The sequence below is a fragment of the Schistocerca serialis genome, chromosome 6 (assembly GCF_023864345.2).
Source record: "Schistocerca serialis cubense isolate TAMUIC-IGC-003099 chromosome 6, iqSchSeri2.2, whole genome shotgun sequence".
NCBI classification, from domain to species: domain Eukaryota; kingdom Metazoa; phylum Arthropoda; class Insecta; order Orthoptera; family Acrididae; genus Schistocerca; species Schistocerca serialis.
In genome coordinates, this window is record NC_064643.1 from 82,389,472 (window position 1) to 82,399,881 (window position 10,410).

General features: G+C 46.8%; 1 protein-coding gene across 1 annotated transcript in view; it reads right to left on the reverse strand.

Moving 5' to 3' along the window:
• Nucleotides 1-5,197, reverse strand: part of LOC126484302 (protein bassoon-like) — an 82,689-nt gene extending 77,492 nt beyond the window's left edge. Inside the window, exon 1 of the mRNA XM_050107733.1 lies at nucleotides 5,159-5,197. Within this exon, the coding sequence (XP_049963690.1) occupies nucleotides 5,159-5,197 (39 nt within the window). The remainder of the gene's footprint in view (nucleotides 1-5,158) is intronic.
• Between the last annotated feature and the right edge of the window lie 5,213 nt (nucleotides 5,198-10,410).

Consider the following 10,410-nt stretch of genomic DNA (forward strand, 5'->3'; position numbering starts at 1 on the left):
AAAGCACGTCGTCGAGCACGGATAGCGTCCCTACAAGCCTCGTTCCACCAGGGAACGGAAACGCGACGTGAAGAAGAAGTAGTACGAGGTATGGAACGTTCGGCAGCATTGATAACAGCCGTGAGGTATTCGACCTGACTGTCACAACTGGGAAAATCGTGGTCCGGAAAGGTCGTCAGGGAGGAGTAAAGTCCCCAGTCAGCTTTCAGTATGTTCCAGCTCGAAGGACGTGGGGATGGGGTGTGGTGCAGGAGACGAACGACACAGGGGAAGTGGTCGCTCGAATAGGTGTCAGAAAGGACATACCACTCGAACCGACGGGCAAGAGTGGTAGAACAGATCGAGAGGTCCAAGTGGGAGTAGGTATGAGTACAGTCCGAGAGGAAAGTCGGGGCGCCAGTATTGAGGCAGACAAGATTGAGATGGTTGAAGACATCCGCCAAGAGTGAGCCTCTGTGACAGGATGCAGGAGAGCCCCAAAGGGGATGATGGGCATTGAAGTCGCCAAACAATAAGAACGGCGGGGGAAGCTGAACGATCAGGTGCATCATGTCAGCCCAACTAACAGCAGATGACGGTGGAGTGTAGATGGTACAAACTGAAAAAGTAAAAGCAGAAAGAGTAATGCGGACAGCTATTGCTTGGAGTGGGGTGGTCAATGGGCTGGGATGGTAATAGACATTGTCCCGAACGAGCGACATGACCCCACCATGAGCTGGGATACCGTCCACAGGGGTGAGATCTTACCGCTCCGAGGTATAGTGGGTAAAGGCAATACGGTCAGTCGGGCGCAACTTGGTTTCCTGGAGACCAAGGACGAGCGGACAGTGCAGGTGGAGGAGCAGTTGTAATTCCTCCCGATTAGATCGAATACCTCTTATGTTCCAATGAAAGGGTCAGGAGAGACTTACCACACAGCGTGAGAAGGAAAGACTGATTGTTGGGGACTGCATTGTATGAGATTTAAAAATATTTGAGCTGAAAGGTGGAAGACTGGATAATACGCAAGATGCACATTACTGATTAAACATCACACACATGAGTTAATAAGAGTGAAAAGCTAAGTGCAGATGTAGATGTAGATGTAACAGAGGTCAGATGGGGCAGTGAAAAATAGACAGGTAAGACAATGAAAGATGTAGAAAATAAAACTGAGTGACAGAAGGAGAACTTACTGTGAAGAAATGCCGAGCCAGAAGAAATTAATGTAAATTAATGCCAGGTGGGTGGTAAGAACTGAGGGCATGTTTTGGCATTAGTTTCCACCTGCAGAGTTCAGAGAAACTGTTGTTTGGGGGGAAGATTCCAAACAGCATATGTGGTGAAACAGGCACCGAGGTCACAATTGCGATGTTGTAGCACATGCTCTGCAACACTATATTGTGTGTTGCCAGTATACACCCACTACCTATGCCCATTCATCCTAATTGGTAATTTGGTGAAAAAAGGCCAAACAGTTGGTGTATGACATGTGTCGGCTGGAACAGTGGTTGGTAGGAGGGTGCATGGAGCATGGCACATCTTGCATTGGAGCAGTTGAAGGGTAGGAGCCATAGGGTAGGGTGATGGGTGCAAAAGGAGCACAGGGTCTGACAGGAATGTTGCAGATATTGGGAGGGTGGCAAAAAGCTGTTCTAGGTGTGGAAAACAAAATTTTAGATACAATGGATATCATTTCAGGGCATGAGAAATTGTATTACATTATATTAGCCCACACACACACACACACACACACACACACACACACACACACACACACAGTCTCTGGCTGCTATAGTGTGAAGAGTGAAGAACACGTGCTGAAAAAGCTCACCAAACTGAAGCAACAGTGGGTATGTTGTAGTTGTGTATGGCTAACAGAGATGGTGGCTTCTTTGGTCATTTAATCACTGAATGAGTGCTGAGTGTATCTACATCCATCTACTTCTACATACATACATAATCCACATACCACCACACAGTGTAGGGTGAAGGCATATTGCATCACTTCCAGTCATTACCCCAAAAGGAAGGAGCATAGAAAGCAGGGTAAACATGGATTCATGACAAATAAAAAAAGCGGAGATGCAAACATCATCAGGTAAGTTGATGCTGGGTGTTCTTTGAAAGCGCCATTGTGTGTTGCTATCAGATTATAACAATAAGGAGAAAAATTCCACGTACTGGTGAAATCTCCAGACGAGGTAATGCGAGGCTGTCAGGTGAAGTGTCACAAGAAGCTTAATGAGGTCATATTTTTGCTCAATGACAATGTATCAGCTCATTCTGTACAGATCAGACATGCCGTCTCTTTCAGCTATCAAATTTTGCCTTATCTCCATATCCTCCACTCAGTGATTTTTTCTTCAGACATAGAAACCATTGTGTGGCAGCCATTTTTCATATGGAATCAAGTCAATTTTTAGGGTGGAACATTTTCTAAACAATCAAAATGCCGACTTCTACAACTGAGGTATCTGTCAAGGAATATGTAATTCAATAAAGTATGTTGCATCAACTGTTGTGTGTAAACACAAAGAATTATGCCTTGTTCTATAATCAGTTCACCACTGTAACCCAAGGAAGTTACTGTACATGCACAACTGTGTTGTAAGTACAAAATCATTACAACAACATAGTCGAAGTGTTGCTGGCTACTCTCGTGGACAGTATACAAAAGGATTCTCTGAATCTGAATACAGCAGATTAAGCTACAAATCAAAGAAAACTATAACGTAAAGTAATTATCTACTGTTGAAACTACGAATGTCGGAGAAGAAAATTCTGCAGGCAAATGCATTCCAGGTAAGAAAGATGCTGCTTCATATGTTGAACATGCTATTTGTACTTTAAGTGATCAATAAGTCAAAAGAGATGAGCGATAAACAGCTCTACCAGTGTCATTTCCACTATTAAGACATTAAAGCTATTGTGTCTTCTTCAGACACTATGTGGTAAATATAGAACCAAGTGGCATAGGGAACCTTCTGAAAAATTATTTTCGTGGGAAAGATCTAATCCAACACATGTAGCAAAATTTCTTTCTATGAAATATAACTTTTTGATTATATTAACGGATGAAATGTTTTACATAATTATACATGAAACCAGCTGGAAGGCAAATTATATATTTAGAAATTGTAACCAATCTAGAAGGATCAGTGAAAATGAGCATGCCATTTACAACTAAAGAATTTGATGCATATCCTGGTATACTAGTTACAGCAGGAGTAAGTGTGTACACAGAGAAAATGTCAAAAATAAATGGATTCCCTTTGGCCTGAAGCCTGTGTCTGCTAGCTACAATACACTTCATAGATTTCCAGATACAATTACAAAGGTTATATGGTTAATTTTTGAGGGAATAATTAGAAGTTTGCAACCACTTTCTCATACCATAGACCGAATGGCAGTTCTTACAAATGGCTTATTCTAGAAGTTTGTGTCAGTGTTCTGTGATCCATTTTACATGTTCTAATGGCAAATCCCCCTAATTTTTTCATCACAGCAGATGCTGACATGAAACTGGACTACACAAATTTACTGGTTTCATTTCTCAACTGCTTTTTGAACCAAACGTTTTTGTCATTAAGCACAGTTGACCTGCACAGTCAATTTTCTGGATTTGAAAATTTGTGTTCTTCACGGCTTAAAAAATTTCTCTGCAGAAAATCTTGTTCTGTCTGTTGTCATGTGCTGTCTTTTCATTTGCATTCCTCCATTTTTGGGACAGAGCTAATGAAATTATCCTTATCAGAAATTGTTTTACAGCATATAATAATCAAAAAACAAATTAGTTTATCTACTTGTAATGTTTACAGTGTAACCACCAGTGTTTCTATGAAGCAGCACATCACACGTGGCCATTGACTTTTTCAGTTTTCAGTACAATGAATATTCTTAAACATGCACTAGTCCCTAATCATGATCATAGCAATAGAGACAGAACCTGTTGGCCCTTTCAGTCCAGCACTTTGGCCTGCAGTCATTTTGGCGGCTGTCTGCTCTACTTCACACCCAGCAGTCTGTCACTAACTGGAGTTTACGCGGTCACTTTGTGAAAAAGAATGTTATTTCAGCTGTCTATTCCTATCTCATTGGAGATTTAATAAATTCTCTCTGCTTCATAATAATTCTCTGACGCCAAACAGAAAAAAAAAAAAAAATTAGGAAAATCTGAAAATGTTTTTGTGAACGTACAACTTGACTGATTAATGTGTGCCACAGAATAATTTATCAACTGGGTTTCTGTATGCATCTACATGTATTGTCAGCTTTCTTATCTTGAAATTCTACTTCAGTATGAGAACCAACTGGATTTAAATGACCATTTCAAGGTCAGAAGTGTGTACTTATATTTACCACTGAACTAGCTCAACAGCTTGACTCATTACAAGAAAGAGTGCTTGAAAATGTGATTGCACATGGAACCAGATTTCTTTTTCTTTTCTTTTTATATTTTATTCATTTATTTATTTATTAATTAAGGGGGGGGGGGATGAATAACAACTCAATCATCATATTTACAAGCTCAGCTACCTAGAATGGACTGCTTTCTTCCTATGCTTCCAATGTTTTAAATATAAGGAAGTAAGTATTATTAATCTCGCTTGTTATTGACAAGTTTGGTGACTTCAAATGTGACCAGTAACTAGGCTGCAGACCAAGTTAGGTTTATATCGCCAATACACATTCTCAGTCCAAGATAAGCAACATGCTGCAAACTTGCATGATCTCCAAAACCCCTGGATCAGTTGTAACCACATTTGGCACACTAACAACAAGCTTCACAGGTATCTGCAGTGTGGCTGTCAGAAACGCCTAGCTGACACTGGGGCTGAGATGTGGGCAGATAGCACAGCTGGCATGTCATGTCTGTGTAGTATTTGTCTCTTTATTCAATTGTTTTGCTCCTGGAGGGGCAGTACATGGGCAGGCAAAGCCAGGGTGGATGAAATTGAGAGAGGTAAGTGAGGCGTTGTGGAAGAAATGTACATGTAGAGGTTCGAGTGTAAGGTGGTCGAAGTGTGGGAGGTAGAGGTAGAGTGTGGGGAGGGGGAAAATGGGTGATATGTATGTGTCAGATGCAGATGCAGGTGCAAGCAGGGGCACAGGAAAAATCCTGGATTGGATTGTGGACAAATGCTGTGCACAGGGTGCTGCTGCCTCACCCACCTACCTCAAGATCAAACGAGTCAAATGTGTGAACAGCAAGCATTACAGAGAAGTCTCTGTGTTGCTATTGCTCTGTTGAAGGCTATCGTTCTGATTTTTTTTTAAACTGTCCAAAGCATTCCAAACTACAAGAACTTTCCTTTCGCTGGACTCACTATTGGGGCCTGTAACAATCTGATGCATCACAGCTTACTCAAATAAGTTTCCTTTGTGTATGAAGATTCATTTATCTGGACTTTTCTTAAGGTGGTGTATTTGAATGGCATATTTAGATAACTTTGGTAAAGTTACGTTTTACCCAACATTTACCTATTAATGGAATTGGGATTGTAGACTGGTCAGAAGTTTTGTTATTTTTCATGTATGTAAACTTTTTTTGTTTTTTTTTTTTTTTTTTGTGGTTTTCGGGCGCACAACTTCAGTGGTCATTAGCGCCCTGACTACTCTAAGAATGCACCGCGAGGCACAAGTTGACAACAACAACTAAAAGGGAAAACACAATAAAAGACAGACTGACAGGCATAGGACTAAAAAACATCATCAAATGTCCTTAGCGAGGTTTGTCAAATTGATAAAACAAAGAACACGAGCAGCTGCTCGTGGGTCATCCGCTAAAATGGCATCTAAAGTATTAGGCAGGTTAAGATCGAGGCGCAGTGGACAGGACATTAAAATGTGTCTAACCGTCAGCAAGTGCCCACATGGGCAGAACGGCGCCGGCGCAGCCATCAGCAGATGGCGATGGCTGAACTGGCAGTGTCCAATTCGTAACCTTGCTAAAACGACCTCCTCCCGCCGAGAAGGGCGTGAGGAGGACGTCCAAGCCACGGGAAGAGGTTTTAAGGCCCGAAGCTTGTTGTCGGTAAGTGCAGCCCAATCGGCATGCCACAGCGACACAACGCACCGACAAATGACCCTGCTAAAATCGGACGAAGGGACACAACAAGAAGCTGTCTGAGGCTGGAGGACCGCAGCCTTGGCCGCGGCATCTGCAGCTTCGTTCCCAGGGATACCGACATGGCCAGGAACCCACATAAAGATAACCGGCGTACCGACGTCCACCAGCTGCTGAAGAGAGCGTTGGATCCGGTGTACGAAAGGGTGAACCGGGTACGGATCACTGAGGCTCTGGATGGCGCTCAGGGAATCTGAGCAGATGACATAAGCAGAATGTCGGTGGCGGCAGATGTAAAGAACAGCCTGGTAGAGGGCAAAGAGCTCAGCTGTGAAGACCGAACAATGGCCATGGAGCCGGTATTGGAAACTTTGTGCCCCAACAATAAAGGAACACCCGACCCCGTCATTGGTCTTAGAGCCATCTGTATAAATTAAAGTCATGTCGATGAACTTCGAACGAAGTTCCAAAAAACGGGAGTGGTAGACCGAACCGGGGGTGACCTCTTTTGGGAGCGAGCTGAGGTCGAGGTGAACGCGGACCTGAGCCTGGAGCCAAGGTGGTGTGTGGCTCTCGCCCACTCGAAAGGTTGCAGGGAGTGAAAAATGAAGGTGTTGAAGGAGGCGACGAAAGCGAACTCCAGGGGGTAGCAAGGCAGAGACATACAACCCGTATTGAAGGTCAAGAGAGTCGTCAAAAAAGGAACGATAAGACGGATGGTCGGGCATTGACAGTAGCCGACAGGCATACCGACAAAGCAGTATATCGCGCCGGTAGGTGAGTGGCAATTCGCCAGCGTCAGCATGAAGACTCTCTACGGGACTGGTATAAAATGCTCCGATCGCAAGTCGTAAACCCCGATGTTGTATGGAGTTGAGGCGGCGTAAGATGGATGGCCGTGCAGAGGAGTATACGAAGCTCCCATAATCCAGCTTGGAGCGGACGATCGACCGATATAGACGAAGTAGGACGGTTCGATCCGCTCCCCACGACATACCACTGAGAACACTGAGGACATTTAAAGAACGGGTACAACGGGCGGCCAAATATGACACATGTGGAGACCAGCTAAGTTTCCTGTCAAAGGTAAGGCCTAAAAATTTGATTGTCTCCACGAGTGGGAGAGCAACGGGACCGAGTCGTAAGGACGGTGGGAGAAACTCTTTGTAGCGCCAGAAGTTAATACAGACCGTCTTCTCGGCAGAAAAACGGAAGCAATTGGCGACACTCCAGGAGTAAAGACGGTCAAGAGAACGCTGAAGACAGCGCTCCAGGACACGTGTACACTGCGCGCTGCAGTAGATGGTAAAATCGTCCACGAAAAGGGAGCCTGATACATCAGCTGGGATGCAATCCATTATTGGATTGATCGCGATGGCGAAGAGAGCGACGCTCAAAACTGAGCCCTGTGGCACCCCATTCTCCTGGCGAAAGGTGTCTGACAGGACAGATCCCACACGTACCCGAAACTGTCGATCCAGTAAAAAGGAACGAATAAAAAGAGGGAGGCGACCGCGAAGGCCCCATGTATGCATGGTGCGGAGAATGCCCGCCCTCCAACAGGTGTCATAAGCCTTCTCCAAATCAAAGAACACAGCCGCGGTCGGGCGCTTCCGCAAGAAGTTATTCATAATGAAGGTCGACAAGGTAACCAGATGGTCAACAGCAGAGCGGCGCCTACGAAATCCACATTGTACATTGGTAAGTAGGCGTCGAGACTCGAGCAGCCAAACCAATCGAGAGTTAACCATTCGCTCCATCACTTTACAGACACAGCTGGTAAGCGAGATAGGTCGATAACTGGAAGGCAAGTGCTTGTCCTTCCCCGGCTTAGGAATCGGGACAACGATAGACTCGCGCCAGCATGCGGGAACATGTCCCTCAATCCAGATGCGATTGTATGTACGAAGAAGAAAACCTTTACCCGCAGGAGAAAGGTTCTTCAGCATCTGAATATGAATATAATCAGGCCAAGGAGCGGAGGACCGTGATCGGCCAAGTGCGGTTTCGAGTTCCCGCATGGTGAATGGGGCATTATAACTTTCACAATTCGAGGAGCGGAAGTCAGGTGGCCTAGCCTCCTCTGCCTGTTTGCGGGGGAGGAAGGCAGGGTGGTAATGAGCGGAGCTTGAAACCTCGGCGAAAAAGCGGCCGAAGGCATTGGAGACAGCCTCAGGGGCCACAAGGACTTCATTCGCGACCTTCAAGCCAGAAACTGGGGAGTGGACCTTAGTGCCAGATAGCCGGCGCAGGCTACCCCAGACAACAGAAGAAGGAGTAAAACTGTTGAAGGTGCTTGTGAAAGCAGCCCAGCTGGCTTTCTTGCTTTCTTTAATAATACGACGACACTGAGCACGTAATCGTTTATAATTAATACAATTCTCCACTGTAGGGTGGCGTTTAAAGGTGCGTAAAGCACGTCGACGAGCACGTAAAGCGTCTCTACATGCTGCGGTCCACCAGGGGACCGGTACGCGACGTGGAGAAGAAGTAGAGTGAGGGATGGAATATTCAGCAGCAGCGAGAATGACTTCCGTGAGGTGTGCGACCTGACGATCGCAGCTTGTGAAGGTTTGATCCTGAAAGGTCGCCCTGGAAGAGAAGAGCCCCCAGTCTGCCTTGGAGATGGCCCAACTAGAGGAGCACGGAGAGGGAGTACGCTGCAGGAGATGGATAACACACGGGAAGTGGTCGCTCGAATATGTATCAGCAAGTGCATACCACTCAAACCGGCGTGCAAGTTGGGGAGTACATATAGAGAGGTCTAAATGGGAATAGGTGTGAGATGTGTCCGAAAGAAAAGTTGGGGCGCCAGTATTGAGGCAGACAAGATTGAGCTGGGTGAAAAGGTCTGCTAACAAGGAGCCCCTCGGGCAGGATGCTGGAGAGCCCCAAAGGGGATGGTGGGCATTGAAGTCTCCAGTTAACAAAAATGGTGCAGGTAGCTGAGCAATAAGTTGCGTCATGTCTGCCCTGGTAACGGCAGATGACGATGGAGCGTAAACGGTACAAAAGGAAAACGTAAAAGTTGGGAGAGTAATGCGGATGGCAACTGCCTGCAGGCCGGTGTGCAACGTGATGGGATCGTAGTAAATATCATCCCGGACCAGCAACATAACCCCTCCATGAGCTGGGATACCTACCACAGGGGGTAGGTCAAAACGCACAGAGGTGTAGTGTGCCAAGGCAATTTGATCGCATGGGCGTAGCTTCGTTTCCTGGAGGGCTACGACGAGCGGACGATGCAAGCGGAGCAGCAACTTCAAGTCCTCTCGGTTGGAGCGAATGCTGCGAATATTCCAGTTAATAAGTGCCATCGTAAGAAAAAGAAGATGAGAGAAGGGGTCACCTCTAAGGCCGCTTAGGGCCTGGCTTCAAGCGAGCACTGCCGCCGCTATCAGGAGGCGGACAGTCATCGTCCATTGGGTCTATAGGGTCATCGGCCATCTCGGGAGGATGGCCGGGAGGGGGAGCTTCCTCCGCCGGTGAACGGCCAGATGTTCGGCTACCAGCGGTGCGGCCAGGCGAAACGGATGACGGCCTGGGGCGGCAACCGCTGGGTGGCGCAGGAGAAGAAAGGCGCCGCGGCGGAGAAGGAGAACTGTGCTTCCTATGCGCCTTTTTAGAAGGACGTTTGGTGGAAGTACCGGTCGAAGGCTGTGAGGTCGAGGTACGGAGGAAGTCTGCACGGGATGGTTCCTTCTTGAAGGCCCGTGCATCTGACTTCGGGGTCTTCGACTTAGCAGAAACTGAGGAAGTGGCTGGTGTCTGTGGGGTGACGGGAGGAAGAGGAGACGTCGACCGCGCGATCTTAGCACTGGCCGAACGGACGACCGTGGTGCTGAAGGTCAGATCGCATGTCTGGGTTGCTACCTCCCGGGTAGTCCGAGGAGAGGCGAGGACAGTGCTGTATTTCCCCGCTGGGAGCAGCGTGGGCTTCCTACTAGCCAATAGCTTGCGAGCAGCCGAGGTGGACACTTTCTCTTTGACTCGAATTTCCTGGATACAGCGTTCTTCCTTATAAACAGGACAGTCGCGGGAGGATGCGGCATGGTCACCCTGACAGTTCACACAACGAGGAGACGGAGGTGGACAGTCACCCTCATGGGCATCCCTGCCACAAGTGACACATTTAGCCGCATTGGAGCAAGACTGTCGAGTGTGATTGAAACGCTGACACTGGTAGCAGCGCGTAGGTGTCGGGACATAGGGGCGAACAGAAATAACCTCGTAGCCCGCCTTGATGCGCGATGGCAGCTTAACACTATCGAAGGTCAAGAAAAGTGTCCGGGTCGGTACAAGGTCATTGTTGACCTTTTTCATGACCCGATGGACAGCCGTCACACCCTGCTCAGCGAGGA